The 26,664-nt window shown below is 38.7% G+C and overlaps 1 protein-coding gene across 5 annotated transcripts in view; it reads right to left on the reverse strand.

The window, feature by feature from the left end:
• Positions 1-18,680: 18,680 nt before the first annotated feature.
• CNOT6 (CCR4-NOT transcription complex subunit 6) overlaps positions 18,681-26,664 on the reverse strand; it is a 70,976-nt gene continuing 62,992 nt past the window's right edge. For 2 of the 5 annotated variants that reach the window (XM_037002038.2, XM_037002036.2), the window contains 3 exons: positions 25,949-26,179; positions 24,545-24,747; positions 18,681-22,686 (listed from right to left, as the gene is read on the reverse strand). In XM_037002038.2, the coding sequence (XP_036857933.1) occupies positions 22,474-22,686; positions 24,545-24,747; positions 25,949-26,179 (647 nt within the window). In that variant the 3' untranslated portion in view covers positions 18,681-22,473. Of the gene's footprint in view, positions 22,687-23,706; positions 23,799-24,204; positions 24,393-24,544; positions 24,748-25,948; positions 26,180-26,664 lie in introns of those variants that run through there. The other 3 variants (XR_005056935.2, XR_005056934.2, XM_073222066.1) reach the window with 3 other exon arrangements.

Below are 26,664 nucleotides of genomic sequence, written 5' to 3' on the forward strand. Positions count from 1 at the left end.
GCCACCTGTCCAACTGGCCAGGCACAGGGGCTGGGCCTCCCTGCGCACCTGCTGGAGGAGACGAGCCCCGAGCAGGTGGGTCCTTCTTGTCTGTTTGTGTTCGCAGCTGCTGCTTTCTTTTTTGACCTGAGTGCCAAGTCCGAGCCCCCTTGCTGCAGACATCCTCATCCCCGCTGCGGAGGCCGCAGCAGGGTCCATGGCCAAGCCCCTTCTGAAAGGCTTCAGCCCCCTGAGGTTCGTGCTGGCCCTCCTGGGCATCCCAGTGGAGCAGCTCGTGGAAGCCTCCAGGAAGTGTGTGACGGGAGCTGGGCCCTGAGACTGTGGAGGCCATGAAGTCCCTACTGGTAACATGGGCATCCTGGGCACCCTCCCCGTGTGGGCAGCCCTCCAGGCCATAATTCTGCAGATGGAAGCTCTCCACTCCTCAAAACTTTACAATAGCGTCCCAGCCATGGCAGGGAGACCTCGTTGCCTGTCCCCAGAAGTGAGGTGTTTTTGGGCCTGGAAACCATTATCTGAGTGGCAGGGGGCTGAAGCAGGCCCGAGGGGGCAAGGTACAGACTCACCTGTCACGGGGACACTGCTGAGCCTGTCCCAAAATAAGGTGTCTGTAGACAGCCACCCAGGGTCCAGCTGCCCCTCCCAACTTCCCTCAGGTGCCATGGCAGGGGGCCACAGGCAAGCACCCTCAAGCATGGCTTCTTCTTCCCAGGGGTCCCCGACACTCTTCAGCTGAGCCAAGGCTGGAGTCTCCCAGCCTGGAGACAAGACAGGGCCACCTGCAGACCGTTACCTGCCGCCCAGTCCTGATGTTCTGCGCTTTCCCCAACTCTGAATAAACATGGATAAAGGCAGCTTTGGGTTGATGTCTTCTTCCCCTGCTACGGAAGTGCTGAAGGAAGAGGGGCCTCGGCCCGGGGATGCAGTGGTGCCAACACCTCCAGAGGGCACTGTGCCCAGATCAAGTGAGGGTGCGTGTGTGCGTGTGAGGGAAGATGGCTGGCATTTGGCAGGTGACAGAACCAGCCACTGAGTGACAGAGACTGGGCAAGTATGAGTTAGACTGGATTTGAAAGCTAAGTTGGGGATTTGTTTTTCCCTGTTATGCTCTGTAATTGTTTATGAATCATGAAAATTGTCTAATCCTTGAGATGGGCAAACTCTCCAAACAAGCAAAGCCTTTTGTTGCTCTTTGTGGATTGCTTCCTTGGGATTGGGCAGGATTGCCGGCTACAGGGAATCTAGGCTGTGTCTGCCTTCCCTGGGGTTTCTGGTGGTTTCCCTGAAATAACCTAGTGGCTTCGATTGCTTCTACTCTACCAGAGGATCTGCTATTTTTGGGCTGATCCCATGTTGGTGGGATGATTTCCAGAACCTGGCCATTGATGTCCACCTGGAGGGAAACTTCCCAGTAAACTCCTTTGTTACTGATAAGTCACAACTCAAAAAAAAAAAAAGTGTAACTCTGCTTCATGTTTCCTGTGGAGGACTCTCCCCATCTTCACTGTCAACACTCATGGACAAACTGAATCCATTATTATCTGTTTTATAGTAAGACATGGATGTGGCATTTTTCTCTGTTTTGACAAGGATATTCAGGGATTTAAATTTGGGTGGCAGGCTTTTTGACAAGTTGACAAACTACAACAGGGGAGGCTGACACCTGGATCCATATTAAACCAATATCTATCAACACATTGCCTCCAAATTCTCATGGGTTCTGAATTTTTGGGTAAGGTTCTGATCCAGACAAAAATGAGCCAATAATGAGATGAACCAGTATGCATCTCTGGGGAAGAAGGCAGTGTGGACAGGACACCACCTAAAAACGACCAGTCTCTACCAACATTACACACCCAGGCTCTCTGCAGGTTATCTGGTACCAGTTCCTCTGTCAAGGCACTGGATTAAAATGTTCAAGGAAATCTCTGGGAAAACACCGTATGCAACATGCACAAAGTGCCTTACGTGGGTTTGGGGACTAGAGAAAGAACCACATCCTGAGATGGTCCTGCTACTTCCCACCGGTGGAGCCTTCCCAGGAAAACAGAGCTTGGAAAGGGGAACCATGAGTATCATTTGAAGCCTGAGGCTAATGGCAATGGCTAGCTGCCTTCCTCCTGCAGAGTCCTGGGAAAAAGAGACCAACCAGGGAAAAGAATAGGGTGGAGAGAAAGCTAGATTTCTTTAAATTCATTATTTTGTCATTTGGATTTTGCAACCATGTAAATATCTTACATGATTCTAAAAGGCCAAGTAACAATTTTTAAGAGCACCTTCTAAAAACTGAAATTTAGAAATAAAACTAAGTAAAATAAAACCTAACTTTGTTTCCAGTGGTGGTGTAATTACCAGAGAGGAACTAATACCAAGTAACATGAAAATACAGTAATTTAACTGTACATCCTGGGAATGGGGTTGGGTACACCCCAAGGTCAAGAACTGCAGAAGCAATCAAATGTTTTTCACTGGTGGCATTGCTATAAGGAGGCCATTCTCTGCATATTTTGTGATAAGTCAAATGAGTAATTATGTCACTGAAACATGATTTCTGGCAAGTTGAAAGGAAATGCCAATGGAAGATCACGGATTAAGTAAAAACCCTAGGTCACAAAATTGAAACAGGATTATAAATTATAATTGCCTAGTGTAGGCTATTTTCAGAGAAAAAAAATCTCTACCTCTTTCCCTTGAGAGTACGTAGAACCTGACCAGTTCTGTAGCGATGTGATACCATTTCCCACTGAGAGGACCAGGAATCTGTGGATGTGACTGGCTCCAGACCAAAACATGAACCTGTAACATGTTTTCATACCGGAATAGAAATAAGCCACCAAAGATTATCAGGATTGTGCCCAAAAGACACAGGTCCCAGTTTGAATAAAGCTCCCACTGGCCAAAGAAGGGGTAATTTGCAATGGATGAAAATCATCAAATACATTTAAATCCATCTTTTGATAGAGGGGAAAGTAACTCATTTGGTAACATTTGGAGAATACAAGGAAAGTCAACTCATGATTCTGAAAACTGATGATATATTTTAAAAAGGAATGCTTATCACTTTGAAATATATACAGATGAAATGATATCTGAACTTTGCTTCAAAGTAACTCAGGGTGTGCATGACAGCTGCAGGGCTAGTTGAAACAGTATTGGCCACATTGTAACTTAAGCTCCTGATGGCTGGTGGATGGAGTTCATTCGATTGTTCTTTGCCCTTCAATATACATTGGTGACACTTCAGAATACAAAGTTTAAAAAAAGGATTAAAAGAGAACTGAGAAAATATATGCAACACACATACAGGTAAGTATGCTGAGTATGTAAATAATTATGAATGAATCAGAAAAGGACAAAATCCTCGCTAGGCTTAAAATCCTAAGAGGAAACTGAATAGTAAAAACTAGGGGAAATATAAACAGAAACAATGAAATACCATTAAACTCACCAGATTGTCAAAATTAACAAAAACAAACCCTGGAAGTGTTGTGGAACAATGAAAAAAATCTTGTAAACTGCTGGTGGGAGACTTGGGGACACTTTGGACAGAATTAAAGCAATCTAGCAAAGTCAAACATATGCATGCCAACACTTAGCAATTCCAGCCCTCAAAGTCTATGCTCCAGAGCAGCTCTCACACCTACTGGAATGTTCAGAGCAGAATGGTATGCAAGGTTGGGTAAGAAGGAAGAAAACTAGGAAGAATTCAAAGATACTTGCACAGGGTATATTCTGGAATATTCATACAAATTCATACACTGAACATAAATTAACTACAGCTATTACCATGGCATGCATTAATGAGTGAATCTCAAATAATCCAAGTCCCAGAAGAAATGTTTTCATTTCTTTTTTGAGGTAATTCATCTACCATGAAATTCACCCTTTAAATGTATGATTCAGAAGGTTTTAACAGTATTTGCAGTGTTCTGCAACCATCACTACTATCTAGTATCAGAACCTTTTTCTCACCCCTAAAAGAAACTCAGTATCCATTAAAAGTCACTCTTCTTTGGAGAATGTTTATTCAAATCCTTCAACCTGTTTAAAATTTGGTCATCTTTTCATTGTTGAGTTGTAAAAGTTCTTTATATATTCTGGAGACTAGGCTCATAGGATATGATTTGCATAGTTTCTCTAATTTTATGGGTGGTCGTTCTTTTCCTTTGAAGCATAATTTTGATGAAGTATAATTTATCTACTTTATTCCTTTGGTGGTTTGTGCTTTAGATGTCTTACATCTAAAAACCACTGCCCAATCCAAGGATATGAAGATTTATGCCTTTGTTTTTTCCTAAAGGTTTTAAAAATAGTTCTAGTTCTTACATTATTTTTTGTTCAAGTTAATTTTTGTACATGGTGTTAGGTAGAGGTCCAATTTCATTCTGTTGCTTGTGGATATTCAGATGTCCAGCACCATTTGTTGAAAAGACTGTTCTTCCCCCTACTTGAGGTGTCTTGGCACCTTTACCACAAATCAATTGACTATATAAACAGAAGGGCTTACTCTGGGCCTCTCAATTCCGTTGACCTATATGCTATCCTTATGCCAATACCACACTATCTTGATTATTATAGCTCTGTAATATGTTTTGAAATCAAGAAATTTAAGCTTTCCAACTTCATTCTTTTTCAAAACAAAGTTTGGCTATTTGGTGGTTGTGGAATTCCTTGGATTTCCATATGGATTTTGATTGGCTTGTCAATTTCCACAACAAACAAAAAGCCAGGTGGAATTTTGTTAGGGAAGACACTGAATCTGTAGATCTATTTGGGAAATATCACCATCATGACAGCTCTAGTGTTTCAATCCATGGACAGGATATGTCTTTCCATTTATTTAGGTCTTCTTTTAATGTTTTGTAATTTTCAGTGTACAAGTCTTACATTTCTTTCATTAAATTTATTTTTATATGTATTTTATATGATTTAATGTTACTGTAAATGAAATAGTTTCCTAATTTTGTTTTTGGTTTGTTCATTGCTAACAAATAAAATTGGTTTTCTTCTTTTTTTTTTACAGTTACATAACCAAAGCAGACCTATAATTGCCAGCCATCTCCAGTGAAACCAAGAAAACCAGTTAGGCACCCTAGGCATTTGTGAAAATTTATCTATGATACGATGGATATTGTCCAACTGAACTTGAACAGTCTGAGAGAAATCAGACAAATTAAAACAACCCATTCCTGGAAACTATTCATATCCCATATGTTCTTTTAACAGTAGATAGTCTGTAGTTGTAAGATTTTGGAGCGCTACAACTTGCACTTCTCCTAATTCTTGATTGAGTTCCAACAGTATAGATCCAGTCAAATTTGTTGTTTTACTGTATGCACAGGCCAGCTTAGATATCTCCTTCTTCATTCCCATGGCAAGCTAAGGAACCGGTGGGATGAATGCAGCTACAACTGTAGCAGCACCTGGATCTTTGTTGACGTTTTTTGATGATCATCTTCTGGTATGGCTCTTCCAGAGAGTGCTGATGTTGGAAGTTCCTCTTCATATCGGATCTTAGTTCATTTTCTGGGGTAGCCAAATTAGGCTTTGATCCTCTGTATAAACACAAACAAACCCTTTGTTCACACTTTGATATGCCCTTTATACCACTGTGTAGAACTCATTGGAGGTCACCACACAGGAACTGTTTTTTCTTTTTTTCTTTTTGAGAGAAAGGAATATTATCAGAAAAATGTACCTCCATAGCCAATCCTCTGACACCCTTTAAGTAATCAAAATGGATATTTAAAGCATGCATTAATCGTTGATTTACAGTTAATTTTAACCTATCAGGGAGTAATCCCCTTTTCTTTCTTTCTTTTTTTGTTTTGTTATCATTAATCTACACTTACATGAAGAACACTATGTTTACTAGGCTCTCCCCTATACCAGGTCCCCGTCACAAACCCCCCTAGTCACTGTCCATCAGCATAGCAAAATGCTGCACAATCACCACTTGTCCTCTCTGTGCGGTACAGCCCTCCCCTTTCTCCCACACCCCCATTATGCATGCTAATCTTAATAACCCCCTTCTTCTCCCCCTCCCTTATCCCTCCCTACCCACCTATCCTCCCCAGTCCCTTTCCCTTTTGTACCTGTTAGTCCATTCTTGGGTTCTGTGATTCCACTGCTGTTTTGTTCCTTCAGTTTTTCCTTTGTTCTTATACTCCTCAGATGAGTGAAATCATTTGGTATTTCTCTTTCTCCGCTTGGCTTATTTCACTGAGCATAATACCCTCCAGCTCCATCTATGTTGCTGCAAATGGTAGGATTTGCACTCTTCTAATGGCTAGTAATATTCTATTGTGTGTATGTACCACATCTTCTTTATCCATTCATCTACTGATGGACACTTCTTCCAATTCTTGGCTATTGTAAATAGTGCTGCAATAAACATAGGGGTGCATCTGTCTTTCTCAAACTTGATTGCTGCATTCTTAGGGTAAATTCCTAGGAGTGGAATTCCTGGGTCAAATGGTAGGTCTCTTTTGAGCATTTTGAGGAACCTCCATACTGCTTTCCACAATGGTTGAACTAATTTACATTCCCACCAGCAGTGTAGGAGGATACCCCTTTCTCCACAGCCTTGCCAACATTTGTTGTTGTTTGTCTTTTGGATGGCAGCTATCCTTACCTGTGTGAGGTGATACATCATTGTAGTTTTAATTTGCATTTCTCTGATAATTAGCGATGTGGAGCATCTTTGCATGTGTCTGTTGGCCATCTGTATTTCTTTTTTGGAGAACTGTCTGTTCAATTCCTCTGCCAATTTTTTAATTGGATTATTTGTTTTTTGTTTGTCGAGGAATGTGAGCTCTTTATATATTCTGGACATCAAACCTTTATCTGATCTGTCATTTTCAAATATATTCTCCCATACTGTAGGGTTCCTTTTTGTTCTATTGATGGTCTTTCACTGCACAGAAGCTTTTCAGCTTAATATAGTCCCACTTGTTCATTTTTGCTGTTGTTTTCCTTGCCCGGGGAGATATGTTCAAGAAGAGGTCACTCATGTTTATTACTAAGAGGTTTTTGCCTATGTTTTTTTCCAAGAGTTTAATGGTTTCATGACTTAAATTCAGGTCGTTGATCCATTTAGAACTTACTTTTGTATATGGGGTTAGACAATGGTCCAGTTTCATTCTCCTACATGTAGCTTGTCCAGTTTTATCAGCACCATCTGTTGAAGAGACTGTCATTTCACCATTGTATGTCCATGGCTCCTTTATCAAATATTAATTGACCATATATGTTTGGGTTAATGTCTGGAGTCTCTAGTCTGTTCCACTGGTCTGTGGCTCTGTTCTTGTGCTGGTACCAAATTGTCTTGATTACTATGGCTCTGTAGGAGAGCTTGAAGTTGGGGAGTGAGATCCCCCCTACTTTATTCTTCTTTCTCAAGATTGCTTTGGCTATTTGGGGTCTTTGGTGTTGCCATATGAATTTTTGGATTATTTGTTCCAGCTCATTGAAGAATGCTGCTGGTAATTTGATAGGGATTGCATCAAATCTGTATATTGCTTTGGGCAGGATGGCCATTTTGACGATATTAATTCTTCCTAGCCATGAGCATGGGATGACTTTCCATTTATTAGTGTCCCCTTTAATTTCTCTTAAGAGTGACTTGTAGTTTTCAGAGTATAGGTCTTTCACTTCTTTGGTTAGGTTTATTCCTAGGTATTTTATTCTTTTTGATGTAATTGTGAATGGAATTGTTTTCCTGATTTCTCTTTCTATTGGTTCATTGTTAGTGTATAGGAAAGCTACAGATTTCTGTGTGTTAATTTTGTATACTGCAACTTTGCTGTATTCTGATATCAGTTCTAGTAGTTTTGGAGTGGAGTCTTTAGGGTTTTTTATGTACAATATCATGTCATCTGCAAATAGTGACAGTTCGACTTCTTCTTTACCGATCTGGATTCCTTGTATTTCTTTGTTTTGTCTGATTGCCATGGCTAGGACCTTCAGGACTATGTTAAATAACAGTGGGGAGAGTGGGCATCCCTGTCTAGTTCCCGATCTCAGAGGAAATGCTTTCAGCTTCTCGCTGTTCAGTATAATGTTGGCTGTGGGTTTATGATATATGGCCTTTATTATGTTGAGGTACTTGCCCTCTATTCCCATTTTGCTGAGTTTTTAGCATGAATGGATGTTGAATTTTGTCAAATGCTTTTTCAGCATCTGTGGAGATGATCATGTGGTTTTTGTCTTTCTTTTTGTTGATGTGGTAGATGATGTTGATGGATTTTCGAATGTTGTACCATCCTTGCATCCCTGGGATGAATCCCACTTGGTCATGGTGTACAATCCTTTTGATATATTTTTGAATTCGTTTTGCTAATATTCTGTTGAGTATTTTTGCATCTACGTTCATCAGGGATATTGGTCTGTAGGTTTCTTTTTTGGTGGGGTCTTTGCCTGGTTTTGGTATTAGGGTGATGTTGGCTTCATAGAATGAGTTTGGGAGTATTCCCTCCTCTTCTATTTTTTGGAAAACTTTAAGGAGAATGGGTATTATGTCTTCCCTGTATGTCTCATAAAATTCCGATTTCACTTCTCCCAGGTTTTCCAGCTTGTTAGCGTATACGTTTTCATAGTATTCTCTAATAATTCTTTGTATTTCTTTGGGGTCCATCGTGATTTTTCCTTTGTCGTTTCTGATTTTGCTGAAGTGTGTTGACTCTCTTTTTCTCTTAATAAGTGTGGCTAGAGGGTTATCTATTTTGTTTATTTTCTCAAAGAACCAGCTCTTGGTTTCATTGATTTTTGCTATAGTTTGATTCTTCTCAATTTTATTTATTTCTTCTCTGATCTTTATTATGTCCCTCCTTCTGACCTTAGGCCTCATTTGTTCTTCTTTTTCCAATTTCAATAATTGTGACATTAGACCATTCATTTGGGATTGTTCTTCCTTCTTTAAATATGCCTGGATTGCTATATACTTTCCTCTTAAGACTGCTTTTGCTGTATCCCACAGTAGTTGGGGCTTTGTGTTGTTGTTGACATTTGTTTCCATAAATTACTGGATCTCCATTTCGATTGGGTCACTGATCCATTGATTACTTAGGAGCGTGTTGTTAAGCCTCCATGTGTTTGTGAGCCTTTTTGCTTTCTTTGTACAGTTTATTTCTAGTTTTATGCCTTTGTGGTCTGAAAAGTTGGTTGGTAGGATTTCAATCTTTTGGAATTTACTGAGGCTCTTTTTGTGGCCTTGTATGTGGTCTATTCTGGAGAATGTTCCATGTGCACTTAAGAATGTGTATCCTGTTGCTTTTGTATGTAGAGTTCTGTAGATGTCTATTAGGTCCATCTGTTCTAGTGTGTTGTTCAGTGCCTCTGTGTCCTTACTTATTTTCTGTCTGGTGGATCTGTCCTTTGGAGTGAGTGGTGTGTTGAAGTCTCCCAGAATGAATGCATTGCATTCTATTTCCTCCTTTAGTTCTGTTAGTATTTGTTTCAGATATGTTGGTGCTCCTGTATTGGGTGCATATATTTATAATGATTATATCCTCTTTTTGGACTTAGCCCTTTATCATTATGTAATATCCTTCTTTATCTTTTGTTACTTTCTTTATTTTGAAGTCTGTTTTGTCTGATACTAGTATTGCAACACCTGCTTTTTTCTCTCTGTTGTTTGCATGAAATATCTGTTTCCATCCCTTGACTTTAAGTCTGTGCATGTCTTTGGGTTTGAGGTCTCTTGTAAGCAGCATATGGATGGATCTTGCTTTTTTATCCATTCCATTACTCTGTGTCTTTTGATTGGTGCATTCAGTCCATTTACATTTAGGGTGATTATTGAAAGGTATGTACTTATTGCCATTGCAGGCTTTAAGTTTGTGGTTACCAAAGGTCCAGGGTTAGCTTCTTTACTATTTTACTAACTTAACTCGCTTGTTGAGCTATTATAAACATGGTCTGATGATTCTTTATTTCTCTCCCTTCTTATTCCTCCTCCTCCCTTCTTCATATGTTGGGTGTTTTGTTCTGTGCTCTTTTTAGGAGTGCTCCCATCTAGAGCAGTCCCTATAAGATGCCCTGAAGAGGTGGTTTGTGGGAGGCAAATTCCCTCAACTTTTGCTTGTCTGGGAATTGTTTAATTCCTCCTTCATATTGAAATGATAATCGTGCTGGATACAGTAGTCTTGGTTCAAGGCCCTTCTGTTTCATTGCATTAAGTATATCATGCCATTCTCTTCTGGCCTGTAGGGTTTCTGTTGAGAAGTCTGATGATAGCCTGATGGGTTTTCCTTTGTAGGTGACCTTTTTTTTCTCTCTGGCTGCCTTTAATATTCTGTCCTTGTCTTTGATCTTTGCCATTTTAATTATTATGTTTCTTGGTGTTGCCCTCCTTGGATCCCTTGTCATGGGAGTTCTGCGTACCTCTGTGGTCTGAGAGGCTATTTCCTCCCCTAGTTTGGGGAAGTTTTCAGCAATTATTTCTTCAAAGACACTTTCTATCCTTTTCTCTCTCTTCTTCTTTTGGTACCCCTATAATGCGGATATTGTTCCGTTTCAATTGGTCACTCAGCTCTCTTAGAATTCTTTCATTCCTGGAGATCCTTTTATCTCTCTCTGCATCAGCTTCTCTGCATTCCTGTTCTCTGTTTTCTAGTCCATTAATGGTCTCTTGCATCTCATCCATTCTGTTTTGAAGTCCTTCCAGAGCTTGTTTTATTTCTGTATTTTCCTTCCTTAGTTCTTGCATATTTCTCTGCAAGTCCATCAGCATGGTTATGACTTGTTTTGAATTCTTTTTCAGAATGACTGGTTAAATCTATCTCCCCAGGTTCCTTCTCAGGGGAAGATGTAGCAGATGCCAAAGCTGTCTGGGTTAGTCTTGTGTGGATCAAATTTTTTTGCCTTTTCATGTTGGTATGTGCTATTAACTGTCAGCTGAGAGAGCCAAACTTTCCACTTGCTACTGGCCTTTCTTTACTGGGACAACTGCGACCCCTAGTGGCTTGTGTTGGGCAATAGCGTGTAGACTGGGTCTTTGTGTCTTGCCCAGCCAGTATGAAGCTCCCTTGCTGAGGGCATGACCAGCCTTAGGCTGCTTCTCTGCTATGGCCGCGCCCCGGAGGGGTTATGGACGGGGGGCTGTTTGGCTGTTTACCTCCGTGAGGGGTCTCAGAGCTGTTGCTCAGGCGGTTAGTGCGCCTGGGTTTCCTTGGAATTTCCAGCTGCTGGACTGTGACCTGGGTTGTTTCCATCTAGCTGTTGTATCCCTGTCCCTTTAAGACTTTCAAAAATCACTTGCTTTTCTTTGTCACAGGGGCATCAGCTTTGGGACCCGCTCAGAGGTCTTGCTGCCGTTTCCCTAGTTTCCAGCCCTCCACGCATGCACTGTGTCTGCGCTCTGGTGCGGATGGCTGGGGCTGAGTGTTTAGCAGGCATTGGCTCCCTCTCCCTCCCCGCTCCAACTCCTCTCCTTCCGCCTGGAGCTGGGGTGAGAGGCGCTTGGGTCCCACGGGGCCGGGGCTTGTATCTTACCCCTTTCACCAGGCGCTGGGCTCTCGCACGTGTGGATGTAGTCTGGCTGTTGTCCTGTCTTCTGGTCTCTCTTTTAGGATTAGTTGTATTTGTTGTATTTTCAAAAATACATGTTTTTGGGAGGAGATTCCCACTGTCCTACTCACGCCGCCATCTTGGCTCCTAAAATTGGTTTTTAAATATTGATCTTGTATGCTGTAACCTTGCTGAATTCATTTATTAGTTTTAGTAGTTATTTTCATCTGTAGATTGCTTAGCATTTTCTATATACAAAATCATGTCATCTACAAATATAGTTTTACTTCTTCCTCCCAATCTTTATCTTTTACTTCATTTTCTTGCCTAATTTCTCTGGCTAGAACTTCCAGTACAATGTTGAATCAAAGTGGCAAGAGTGGACATCTTGTCTTTTTTCAGATCTTAGGGGGAAAGCTTTCAGCTTTTCACAATTAGGATGTCAATTGTAGGTTCTTTGAAAAAACCCTTTTATCAGGTTGAGGTAGTTCTCTTCCATTCCTAGTTTGGTGGTGGGTGGTTATTTTTAAGTGAAGGGTTATACAATTTAGTTAATTGCTCTGTCTAATGAGATGATACTGTGGTTTCATCCTTTATACTGTTGACACTGTACAACTGCATTTCTGGGATAAACCCTGCTTGATCATGGTGTATATCCTGTTTTACGTTTTGCTGGTATTTTGTGTCTACATTCATATATTAGTGTATAGTTTTCTTTCCTTGTGTTATCTTTGTCTGGTTTTGATTGAGGGTAGTACTGGGTCCTAGTGAGTTAAGAAGTGTTTCTTCTCATTTTTGGAAGAGATTGTGAAGATTTGCTGTTTATTCTTATGTATTTGGTAGAATTCACCAATGAAACCATCTATGTCCGGTATTTTCCTTCCATTTTTTTTTTCATTCCTAACTCTCATTACAAGCTTATCCAGATTTCCTATTTTTTCTTGAGTCGGTTTGGTAGTTCATATCTTTCTAGAAGTCTACTTCATCCACATACACTAATTCATTAGCATACAATTGTCCATAGTACTTCATAACCCTTTAAATTGTAATATTGGTAGTGATGTCCCTGCATTCCTGAATTTAGTAATCTGAGAGCTGTTTTTTTGTTCAGGATAGACTCATCAATTTTGCTGGTCTTCCCAATTAACTTTTGGTCTTTTTCATTGCTCTATTGGTTCTCTATTTCATTCTTTTCCATTCTAATCCTTATTATTCCCTTTCCTCTGCATGTTTTAGGTTGCTCTTTGTTTTCCAGGGTCTTAAATGCAGAAGGCTAGCTTATTGATTTGAGATCTTTTTAAAACATAATAGGTATTTGCAGCTATAAAATTCCCCCTAAATGTGCTGTTTTCACTGAGTCCTGTAAATTCTGATGTGTTATCTTTTCACATGTCAAAATACTTTCTAATTTCTTTTAGATTTGTTATTTTGACCACTGGTTATTTAGGAATGTGCAGCGTAACTTCCACATACTTCCAAATTTCCCAACTTTCATTATGATTTGAGAATACACTTTGTACAATTTCAATTCTTTTAATCTATTGAAACTTGTTTTATCATTTAGGCTATCATCTTTTGGAGACTGTTCCAAGTGCGCTTGAGAAGAACGTGTATTCTGGTGTTAGGCACAGTGTTCTACACGTGTCTGCTAGGTTTGGTTGGCTTATAGTGTTGTTCAAGTCTTCTGTTTTCTTCTTGATCTTCTGCCTAGTTCTATCCATCCAGAGCAGGACATTTAAAGTATCAGCTATTATTGTTGAATTGTCTATTTCTTGCTTCAACCTGTTGTTTTTGCTTCATGTATTTCAGGGCTGAATATTTAATGTTGCTCATTACTGTAAGATATCCTTCATTATCTCTAACATTTCTTATTTTCAAGTTTGTCTATTAGTATAGCCAATCCAACTTTCAAATAGTTTGCATGACACCTTTCATTCTTTTACTTTCAACTTTTTAATCTTTTCATCTAAAGGGTCTCTCCTGTAGAGAGCATATGTAGTTGGGTTATTTTTATCATATTTTATTCAGTCTAATCTTTTAATATTAAAGACTTAACATCAATATTGGATTATGGTCTGCCATTTTACTTTTTCTCAATGTCTGTCTTTGTCTATTCCCTTTACTAGTTGTTTGCATTAATATTTTCTACTGTAACATTTTAATTTTAGTGATTTTTACACTGTTTCATAAAACTGAAGTAGATCCATATATTCAAATTGTTTCAAATACAGTTGTTTTCCCAAAACTGAATCAAATCCTCAAAAATTACAAAAGCCTTTTTGGATCCATGTCATCCTTCTCAGATGAATTTATTTAATGTTGTAGCCAAAACATATCAATTTCTCTCCTAGTACCAATTCTTTTGTTGGCTCTAGATTAACATCAAATTCAAAGGGGCATTTGCATAATTTGGAAAGCAACTCTAAACTTATCAGTATCAACAAGGTGTTCTTCAAATTTTCCTTGTAATTTTTGCAGCCAATTTACAAAATGCTGAGTACAGTTAAGATTTATGTCAGAAAATGTACAAAGATATCAGTATTTTGGTATGTATAATGAAGTTTCAAGAAAAATTCTTGTACCTGTCTGTGAAGGTCACAAATAAGCTTTTCCTTTCCTTAGAGCTTCAATTTTGGTTCATGCATATGCAGTGTTATTGATGAAAATGTGTATCACACTGATACATCTTGCTTTTGATTAACAAATATTTGACAAAGAGTCCTTTTGAAAGTTGCAAGATCCTCAACTGGAATTAATAAAAGAGTAAGCCATTGTTAAAATTCTTTCATAATTCAACCAATGAACATTAGTACAGAAGACAAGATCATTAAATTGTATTCTATCTCTATTTGTCTGAAATTTTCACTAACTGGAGATGGTTCCTTGATTTGAACAACTGTGACACTTTTCAGAGTCTATTTCAGAAAAGTGAGTGCAACTATTTCCAGTTAAGTATCACAATGTGAAATAATAAAGGAAATTCAGCCTTATTTAACAATTCCAATAAATTCAGTTTTTGACCAAACACAGCTGGGACACTGTGTTGATAGAAACTATTTTTCTTAATCTAGCAGAAGTTCCTTGGCAGACTGTAAAAGATACAAAAATATCTATGCTGTAGTTTGATTTTATTTTTACTGAGAATTCATTTTTTGGGGAAGGGTAACTTTGATTTTATTTTTACTGAGAATTCATTTTTTGGGGAAGGGTAACTTTGTAAAGTCCTTTAAGACAAAGCTATAGATATATGTATCAACTGGGAAGTGTTTTTTGTATCACACAACTCACCTAAAGCTAACAAATACTTCCAATTTTCTGAAGTTTTAATCAATTGATTAGTATTAGAAAGGTCTTGCATTCTATAGGTAAAACTTGGCTTAACTGAAGATATTTGTTTTTGTAAAACATTTTGTTTTTTCCTCATACTTTGCTAATAAAATTTCCATAGTAGAAATAACTTTTAAAAATCATACTTCCATTAAATTTTTTTCCTGTGCAAGATTATAAGCCCTTTTATAGCCAGCCAATCTACAAGTTCATATTCTCTTATAAATTATTTAATAAAGAAACGCTTCACTGAATATTTCATTCTAATTTCAGGTGACTCATTTTATCCTTTCTTTTTGCCTGTTGGAACATTAAATTCAATACGTATTTGAAGAAAACATGTCAATATTGTTCACTTTATTATCTTAAAAAAATTTTTAATACAACAAACACGTTTTTCCTCTGGTGCAGCAAATTGCAATCGTCATTCATGAAATTTGTGATAATACCTCTTTGTCTTCACTGTTCAGCTGTGCTACTAGCTCAGTTGTTTCAGTAGACTGATCTTAAATTTAATAATTTGTCCATACTCCTTTTTTAAACCAGGAAAATAATTTAATATTAAAATGAATACAAGTTATCTCGATTTACATAGATATAGGAACTCATGCTATTAGTGTAAATGATCAAACACATTGTAATGTAACTTTGTCAGAATGTCAGAATGGAAAACATTTGTCAGAATGGAATCAATGCTTTGATGTGAACTGGTGATATGTTTATGTGTAAAACACACACAGTGGTTCCTTATTTTACACAATGCAACTCACAAAGGGAAACATGGTCCTAGTAAAGTTTTGTTTAATAGAAAAACATTTTATAGTCCAGTCATGCTAGCCATACTTCAAGTGCTCAAAATCCACACGTCACTACAGGCTACCATACTGAACAATACAGGTCTAAATCCTTCGCATGACGGGAAACTCAGCTGGGCTAGAATTCTCGGTTTTCTCTCTTTTGTTCTGCATTGCTCTATTATTCTCTATTATGCTCTATTATTGCCTCATCCTAGTTAGTAACTTCTGAAAGGCAGTTTTCTATATATATATCAAGTATTTTCAAGAATATAAAAAGCCTAAAGGAAACAGGCAAAAATAATCAAATTAGTATCAAGTGCTATCTTTATTTTCTGGAAATACTTCACTGTTCAGTTGGGGCATACTGATCTCTTCTGCAGATTAAACTCTGAATGACAAATAATGGGAAATGAAGTAAAGTGTAGTCTGAGAAACAAAATTCTTTGATGAAATATTTTTTTGTCAGGTCAGTAAATGAAAAAAGAGGGCCCTGGTGTTAAAAACAAGTCAGGGTCTGCCTAACGTAAATGAGCGACTCAGCAAAACTCACTTACCTTCTTTCCATCCATACCTGAATAAGGCAACAAGGGAGATTATCAATCCTATCTCCTAAACATTTCAAATTCCCCTTCATTTCTTCTTCTCAACTGCAAGCCATGCTCAGCTTATCACCTGCCAACTGGACCTTGCCAGAAACCAGCTAACATAACTCCTCTTACTCTTTTAATCCATCCTCCACATTACTGCTATCATGACCTTTCTGAAATACAAATCGGGTGGTGTTACTACCACTTAAAACCCTGTAGGGCTCCTACCTACCACCTGCAGAATGAAGTTCAAACTTTAGCATTTGTCTCAAGGTTCAAAAGGTACTCACGCTCCAGCCACTCCACTACAGCACTTCCTACTGGAAGACCTACATCATGTCCGAAATCCATTTCACTCACAGATAGGCACGTTTCATGAAGGAGTTCACTAAAGCTACTACTCACCCAGGAAAGCAAGTTCTCAGTCCTTCAAAACCAGCCTTAAGGTCACTTCTGGAAGATTTTAATACACCATGTAGAGATCTATTCCCTCCATACCTGGTGTGTCTTTAGCATGTTGTGAGCTAGACACTAATAGTCAGTGAGCAATCTGAAGTCAGAGACCAAGTCTGATAAATCTCTATTTCCAATCTTAGCATAGTGTCTGAGAAGAAAATACTCTAAGTACTGATCAGTATGGTGACCAGGAAAAATAGACTAAGAACAACACTGATTCACCTATATGGACCAATTATATGTAGTCCTCCCATCCCCTGGGCCTGTTCAAAGTCAGCATTAGCAAATATGTTAGTGGGGAGGGGAGAAGGTTCAGATAGCTCCCCAAATATAGCTCAGAACACTGAACACATACCCCTTACACACATCTCAGTGCCTGAGCATCAGCCACCTGCAGCATCACTTGGGGTAGCGGAAGGAAAGCAAGTCCTGCACCTTGCATGCCTCCACCTGGTTTTGATCACCCCATTGTTGCTTTCCAATGCCTTTCATAGACCACATTTTCAAAAATTACATACAGTTGGAAAACAAAACTGTCCTAGTAGAATAGTCATGAAGGGGACAGACTGAAATCACAGAGCTGCAGGGCTGGGGGTCACATGCCAGTCCTGCTGCTGGGTTCCCTGGGGCCCGCAGCACACCCACCACACTAGGAAGGTTGCCAAGCACCCAGTGGTGGGATTGCTTGAACCGGCAGCCCGTCACACTGGTGCAGTGAGCAGCTTCTTGGATGGGCCCCAAGTAATTTAACAGCTTTATAGTAGACCGAGTAATGTGAAGTTTGCAGTTCAAAGAGAGTGAGAAAATTGACACCTCCTTTTTCATCTTATTAAAAATGTTAATGGTGCTGAAGAAACTGTGGAAACTGGTTTCCATGCTGCCTTTAATCCAGCAGTTTTCTCAATTCCCATAGTCCAACTGGTTAGACACAGTTGGGCAGCAACCTGCATAGAGCATTTTATATTTTATTATTTGAAGGAAATTAACTTACAGAACTATTTCTTATATTCTCATAAAATTCTAGTAAAAACTTCATATAAAATTTTCTAATATGTTTATTAAAATATCTTTACAGCATTTGTGAATGCTTATTTTAAATCAATTTATATTTGAATAACTAAATAACACTCCAAAAAGGGAACTCTCAGTATATGTAATATTGTTACCTAAAACACAGAAAAAAATTATTCTAAGTACTTCTGAGCTCACATTTCCTTGTGTCCTATTTCTCTAAAGAACATGAACTAGAATTTATCAGGTAACATGGCATACTTGTTCCACTTTTTTATACTTTTTTTTTTGGACAATTACAAGGAGGAACAAGATTTCTGTTATAGAAGTAAAATTATACATTAAGTATTAGGTAGAAAATAACTACTTTAGAACTGGACATCTCAGCAAACACTCATTTTATCTATATTGTCTTCTGAGTTTAAGTGAGTTTTTCCAGCAAGGACATAATAAAAATTTATATTTGTTATAGAAGCCATTTTTAAAAAGAAGCAAATGGACTTGGTGCTCTGAAGAGTCCAGAAGTCACACATTTTTTAAGTTTATAATATGATAAAATGTACATGTGACAAAATGAAACATTTAATAAGTATAACCCCATCAACACAATGTTTACTACTGTATTTAAAAGCATTTATTTAAAATATGTCAACCTCCTTCTCAAAGATGGAAGACCCATGAGCCCATTTCTTGTATTACGAGGTATATGGTTAACAACAGTAACAAAATCCAAGTGCAAAAGGCCTGTCAGTCACCTAAATATAAACCTGAACTTTGGCAAAGACAGAAGTGCTTACAGACTAACACAGCCCAGAAAGAGATCCTCAGCTTTACACCATCTCTGTACCACGGCCCTGCCCCCATTCACTCTTCCCTGTCAAAGGGTGAGTTATAATCCTGTTCCCGAAGACTCAGAATTTTCAAAATGTAACCTGCTAATTAATTTATCTCAAACCTCAATACTACCACTATACAAAGTACACTTTTAAAATAATTGAAACAGATATTGAATTTATTGGTTGGCTATGAGTAGGAAAATACATCGGTAAAGAAAAGAGACCCTGTATATAAATATAATACTAGCTAGTTACAATTCGACCAAGAAGGTTCCACTGAAAAGACCAGTAAAGCCCTTGTTACCACCAGTCCATAGGCGCAAGTTCAGTTTCCCGGTACCTTCGGAAGAGCCGCCCAGGCAGACGCGACAGTCTTGGGAGCTTGGTGCAGACAGACAGTGCTGGGCGCTGTTACATGGATAGTGAGCAAACATCAATCCAGTGCATTACACCATATAATGTGCTATGAATAAAGACTAGATACTCTATTTCAGACACCACTTTAACGTAAGGGTTATTAAAATTTACACAACAAAAAGAAGAACAAAGCAAACATTGTAAAATACTGTTTCTGAGTAGGGGAGGAACACTTGCTAAAGGTGTTCTTTGAAGTACCTGCAGCATTTGTACTGGGAATTTGGATTGGTTCATTAAAGGAACAAACTGCTGGGATTGTTTGGCCTAGGGTGGCTTTTGTCCTTATATAGTATGACCTCACAACATTAAATCACTATGGAAACTAGTTCTATGCATTTAAAAAGTAAAAAAAAGATGGAACATTAAAATGAATTTGTTATCAAAAACCTGAATCTTTGAAGAGCTCTGCAATTTTCATTTCAACACTTGGAAGTGCATTCCATCCAATTTTGTAATGTCCTTAGGTTTCAAAGTGCTAACTCGAAAATAAGTTTTTCTGGCTGTTACCAAATCAAGTACAAATAAAAACATTTCTTGGAGATGCTCCTTGCCTGTCTTCTAGGACTGGTAAAGTTGCAATCAATAATGTATTTCTACAACTTTAAATTATGCCATACATAAATGAATTTTGATGAGCATTATTTAAATTCTCAAAGCATAAATAATCACCTGAAATGTACTTCAAGAGATTTACAACAAAAAATTGAATACCTCCAAATTTTTCATCAATAAAACAGAAAACATACCCAGTTTTCTATGAAACATTCTTAAGATGAATTTATCCAGCAAGAACACTGAAATTACATTATGGTAACACCACATTAAATATATTTGCTACAGAATTTTTGAAAAAAAATCTATACTGTGAAATACACTAGTCTTTATTGCATTTTAGGAAGTATGGATTATTAGGAATTATTCAGGACACAGAAAATATTTAAAACACAAAACCTTGCTTAATAAAAGTATCATAGTCTATTTTGGTGTAACTGTTAATTCCCTACAGACTCGAAATATTCCTTTCTCTTTTGAAGGTTATAACTGTAAATCTACACCCTTGGTTTAATTTATCACTACCTAAATAAGATGGAGAAGCTGTCTGAAGTACCCACAGAATGCAATATGCCTAGAAGAGGCAAGAACAAATATTTTCAAGACATAACAGGCCATTATATTTTACCACGCTGCCCCCAAATTCATATATATCATAGACAATAATACAGATGAGAATATTTTGTGTAAAGCTCAAACCTTTAGTATCTAACAAGTGCACTCTAGTTCCAGCATCTATGAAAAGAATACATCTTCCATTAACAAATACAAAATGAGTCAACTGTCTCTCCCCTCCCTCTTCTGTAAAGCTCTCTGGACCTGTTGTTACACAATGCAGACCATGGAAAAAGCCGTTTTCTTGTCTCATCAGTCCAACCAGCTCCAGTTCGCCCTTGCTGGAAATCTTCATGATGCACATTACCAACACAGTGTTTAGGAAAAGTGAGAAAACACACCTTTTATTCACACTTTACAAAAAAGTAAAACAAAAGCCCCATAAGAAGTTATGCGTTGGCTCTACATCGGTAATACCAGCTTTCCAATGTCCTGATTATAAACTGGATGTGTTTGGTGTCAGCATAACTTAAACAAAAAGCAAAAATAGAAAACAATCACAACAAAGGTCTTTAAAAACCTCCAAGGAAAAACCAGGCCCCAGACAAAGATTCAAGATCAAAACCTTTTGGATAATTTTTCCTAAAAGGAGGATGGGGGGAGAATCATTTATTTAAACAATATGCAATTTTATTTTCTACTAAAAACAGAATAAGCACACTTAAGTGCTGAACATTTTTCATAAAATTTTAAGTCATTATCCAAAATGACTCATTCTCTGTATAAAAACTGTTAATATCATTCAACAATTTTTTTCTTAATGCCCACATGGTGTTCTTTTGCTTCCCTGCCTGCAGTTGAAACAAAAGTGGTTAGACCAGGTTCCCTCTGAATTCATTTGATTTTTGAGAGAATGAATGAGAACAGAATAAATGAGTGCAAAACTGAATTTAATCTCTAATCTACTACTGACATTATGGGCAAAATACAGGGTTACAGGCTGTTATCTTGGTTGACATATTAAAATGACTTAGTCACTTTAAAAATGATCTGAAGAATTGTATTGGGGACCTGTTTTGAAAACATACCTATTTATACTGCTTCATAAATGGATAATTACTTAAAAAAAAGAAAGGAATGATTTTTTAAAAAACATGGGAGACCAAGGAATACATGGAAAACAAAAGAATTCACATGATAGCAGAGTTCTGGGTGACGGACAGCACTGGGCACTAGCACCAAGAAGCAGTGCCCAGGCCTGGTAAGCGAGGACCCAGGGACCCACCCTACAAGCTTGTTCCTAAGTGTGACATCCAAATGCTTCACAATGGGAAAAAGCCGCAGCTCATACAAAAGCATTTTCATAAAATCCTCACAATGTTAAACAGTATTTAAAAACTATAAAAGAGGATGCACAGATTTTCTCTGCGTGCACAGGCAGTGCTTGGTGAGAACAAATTTAGGCAGGCACGGTGGAGATAGGACAGGGAGTGTCTCAAAAGGGAGTTAAGAAGCTGCACCTAAGCAGCTGTAATTTTTTAACTTAAAAAAGTTAAAGATTTAAAAATATCAGAATGTACATACATCAATCATTACATTCAGTCCATAAATGCCTAAAGATCATTCACTGCTCAGCTTATCTTTCCTGGTAGATAGTTTTTGTAAAAATCCAGGAATTTACAGATAAGTTGCCTGTGGTCTGAGGAAATATCCTAAGCTTCAAACAAATTTAGATTTAAAGAGCAATGTTCTCAATTTAAAAATAAAGTAGTACAAAAGGGCTAACAAAACCCTAACAGTGCAAATCAGCAGCAGAGAAAGTCTGTTGCAACTTCTTTTACAAGCTGGCCTTTATAACACATGAAACAGGTAAAAAAAACTTAGCCTTAGTTTACAATACAATCATTTCCAAATCTGATTTTTTTTAGTACAAAATTTCATAAATCAGGTCTTCTGCAGATCATATACAATGATAAAGGCTAAATTCAAATTCTGTATTTTACAAACAAGTCTGAAAAAGGTGGGAGCAAGGTATGGAGGAATGGTCTCTGGATGTTATTACTGGCCTCAAAAAAGTAGTGCTACAGATTTCTGTGCAAAGAGAATATGCTGTTCAAACATTTTCCTATTTCAAGGCATGAAAATATCATTGGATAGAAGAAACAGGAAAATCACTTGTAACAAATTAAAGATAGGTGCAAATACACCAATCCCTGTCTAACAGTATATAAAGCATATTGGGCTCAGAATGTGTCTGTTGCTAGCACCTGGCTTTCATACTATATCCTTATCAAATAACCGGACTGGAAATTCAAATCATCAAGGAAGAAAACACAAAAAACCCTAAGTGGCCATACCTCACTCCCCTATATTCAGATTTTTGTGAGTTTGCAAGCAAAACTGAGGTTGTCCTCTGCGGGTACTTGACTACCTCCTGCCAGGAAGGTGAATGCCATTGACCTGGGGCAGGAAGGGCAGTAAGAGCTCCAGTTGTGCAAAAAGTGAGAAGTGGTCAGAGGGAATGAGTGGGTGTGGGCAGCCGCTGATATTATTCTCAACTAGCCAATGGTGGTCCAGAGGTCCCAGGATGCCTAAAGTGTTCAGCTGAGGTTTAGAGTAGAAGATGTAGTCAATTATACCCTAAAAAAAAGAGAAGGAGAAAAAGACAAGGCCCACATAAGATAACATTGAATACCAAGGGCTTTAAGGCTCACCCTCAGACACGTGTGCTGAACAAAGACACTCACAGGGAAGAGACAGTACCACCAAAACCAGATGGCCCCCCACTGTCAGACCCAGTGGGATGGAGGCTGCTAGGGGCAATGATCACTCATTCTCCCTCCCATCAGGGTCTTCTCAGAATCTTTAGTGAGCCCTGATGACCCTGCTCCTCTCTAACTGGATCTGTGCCACCCCCGCCCTGCTCACTGACCACCACCATGTCGACCTTGGTGGGGTTCCTTGTAGGTGTCAGGCTCTTTCCCTCCCCAGGCCCTCCACACATGCCACGTCCTCTGCCGTCTCCTCCTTTCACATGTCATCTAGTTTGATTCCTTCCCAGCCCTCAAGTGTTGAGTTCAGCCACTTTCCAAAGACCTTCCTAAATCTTGTGTCACCCACCTAATAACTCCTAACAGCCCCAATTCTCCTCTCTTGCTAATGTGCATACAAGGTGTAACTATACACCCATTTGTGTGGTCAGGACCTGATTCTCCCACTGGACTGGGGAAGCTCATGAGGGTGGGGTTGTCTGCCCTGCAGGTTCCCAGCAGCTCCCAGACACAGCCTGGCACCAGCTAAGGGCCTGTTGGTCTGCCCTTCTCCTCCTTGTCCATCAGCCCCTCTTCAACACGCTCTAAGCACACAAGTGTCTTCCTCCTAGCTCTGTATCAGCAACAGAAATGAGGAAAAAAATCCCTCCTCTCTCCACCTTTTGGTTATCGCACTTGCCTCCTCTTCAACCAATCTGCCTGAAGTGAGAATCTGAAAGCCGGGTCTTACTACTCATCACCAGTTGTGAGCTCACCAGTCTCTCAATAACATTTTTCTGAAGCTTAAAACACGCTCGCTCTTCTCCTGATCAGGCCTTCTTCCCTGAGCAGCTGTGCCCCTGCACTACCCTGGTCCCCTCCTCTCTCTGGTTACCCTTCTGTCACTTACATGTGCATTTTCCCCAGTCTGCTCCAGCCTCTCTTCAACTCGACACACTCATCTGTTCCCAGGGTAAATCATTATCTACAGTACTGTGGGTCCTCCAAAGTCAAATAAAAAAATTTCAGTTTTTAACAGTTTCCAAAGAAGTCTAAACAGCCCTTCCCTCCAAAATTAAGAACCAGTTAACACTAGTACTTACACTCTAATAGACAATCTAACCTGAATGATTACTTTCTGCAGGTTAGAAATGGAAAACTAGAATTTAAAAGAGCAGAAATGCAACAAGTGGCTAAAAGGACAGCTGAACTCAAGCCCTAAAAAACTAATGGTATTGAACATAAGGAGAATCCCTAGGGAGAGGCTCCACATTGTAAGGTGTTAACTGTGTAAGAAGGCATATAAATATGATACAATCTAAACATTTTTAAATGGCTAATATAACCCACATCTTGGCACTCAAGGAGTAGTTTCAGTTAAATTAAAATGAGAGATGGAACACCTCACCCCAAGTGACACCAAATTAGGAACTTCACGTCCAGCTGTTAGTAATGAGCACGTAAGACACAGAGCTGCCAGACAGCAGTGGCAGTCACCATGGGAGCCACTGTCACCACTCCACCTGACTGCTGGCCCTGGAAGGGAGGCTAACAGGCGTCTGTCAAGTAGGAACGGAACACCAACACCATGGAATTCTACAGAAGAGTGACAAAAGAATGCTGCTACCAACTAATGCAAGATGGCTTAATTCCAGTCCAAACACATGCCCACATTTTAAAGACATAAAGAAGTTACAAGACTGTCTTAGAAATGGAGGTATGAGAAGTCTGTCCACCTGCAGGCTCACCTTGAAGTCAAACGTGTAGTTGGTGTAAGGCATTAGGCCGCTCTCGTAGGCGCTCTTTAACCTGAAACCATGAGTAATCCTTCCGTTGGTCGTCCCGCGTTTCCCATTACAGCTGAAGTTGGTAAGACTTTCATTATATCTCAGTTCCTTAAAGTCCTTATGATTTGTTTCTACTCCACCTGTGCTCAAATATTCTACAACACCTGTAACGAAAACAAAGGTACTCTTTTCATTGTCAAGTGCCATATACAGTGTACAAAAGATAACTAGGAAAGATAATAAAAGTAGTAAACAGGTTTAAGCCCCACATACTCCCATTCTCTAAAATGTTTTAACATTTCTCAGACTTGTCTAAATCCATTTTTACATGGCTTTAATCATAGTACATGGAATATTTTATACTTCTCTTTACTGTAGCACATGAATTTATGTCTTCTCAATAATCTTTTTTAAATGGCTACATAACACAACTGGGGTAGTGCTTAATATTTGTTTAAACTAGTTCCTTTTTAAAAATATTTCAGATTATTTCTAAGTTTTAAGAAGACCAGCAGCATCTTAAGTATATAGGTTTCTGCTTATGATGAATTATTTACTTTAATTTGTAAAATATCAAGATAAGGATTAAATGAACAATTATATATAATGCTAACTAACTATGGAAGAGAGTGCCACCGGTTAGTTACAGAGCAACTCCACCACCCTGGGCACTATTTTTCCCATTTCTTAAGAATAAGACAGGCTCTGCAAACAAAGTATTCTTGTGTGAGTGAGAGGGTATAAACAAGAAGTCAGAATTTAAAAAGGAATACTTAGTTTGATGTTACAAGAGCTATATGGCTTATTTCCTGCACTATCTATGGAAAAGTTTTCAAGAATAAGGTAGTTCTGTTTTCGTTTACTTTGTGATAAACATCTAGATCCCTGTTCTTTTTCTGTTTAAATCACCTGCCTGATCTGTGTATATAAAGGATATCAACTTCCACCTGAAATGTATTTTTCTAATCAGGCCAACCAAAATTTGAGATCTTACAAATATATGGACAAATTTAAACTGGGTTTTATAAATACATGCTGGAATCCCAAAGCAGCTGTCTTAAGTTTTCGGAGTTTGGATTATATGTGACCCAGAGATAATGAAATAGTTATATGTTCTTTAATGAGTTATTTCAAGTTGTCACCTACATGTTTACTGACGATGACTAATGTCCTTCCTCCTTAGGTTTTTATACCATTTCATTTTCAAAATGGTCCCTCTACTACACAGAAAAAAACTTCCAAACCTGATTCGCAGTTGCTACTACAAACTGAGTCTGTTTTGACTAAATTTGGGATGATCAGAAATAATACACGATAAAAATATTTTACATCAAAAAGTGCTCTATATAAAGTAACTTTTCTTACCAGAGTCAGGCAAAGAATTAAGATCTGCACATAACACCAGTGGAATAGTTCCAAATTCTCCCAATACACTGGACTGGAGGCTTCGAGAGGCTTTATCAATAATGTTCTTCACTTCTGAGAGGAACATCATGGTTTGAACCAACTTCACATCGGAGTATTCAGGGTCCCAATGCATATGCGCATTAGCCACGAGAATAAGTTGTTTTTCTGCTCCAAGATGTGGCTTTCCAGCTGTATGAGATCAAAAGAAAAGAGTCAGACAGCAAAACCCACCCATTAGCCCATATATTCTGACAGATCTCAAAGCAAGTAATGTTTCAGGAATAACCCTAAAATTTACCTACTGGTCTCCCACCTGGTGACTACATCTACCCCAAAACAAACCTGAGAAACAGCCAAACCTCTGGCTGTGTCCTTCAAGCACAGGGCATTCACCACTTGAGCAAAGACAGCCTTGTTTGGGGCAGCTTGGTTTTTAAACAGTTGTCTCCTTGAAACTTCTGGTCTTTGCTCAGATACCTTTAACTGAGCCACACAAATTACACCTACATCCTTTTCCTTAGATCTGAGACGGCCACTGAGTTCCACCTTTCACTCACCTTTTTTGTCCTGCAAGTTAAACATCCCCAGTTCTAACTGCTCCTGAAGTAACAGAAGTTTCAGTTCTCAGCATGATAGTCACTCTAAAGATACTTTTAATTTGAAATAAATGGTCC

This window comes from Manis javanica, chromosome 14, assembly GCF_040802235.1.
Source record: "Manis javanica isolate MJ-LG chromosome 14, MJ_LKY, whole genome shotgun sequence".
NCBI lineage: Eukaryota > Metazoa > Chordata > Mammalia > Pholidota > Manidae > Manis > Manis javanica.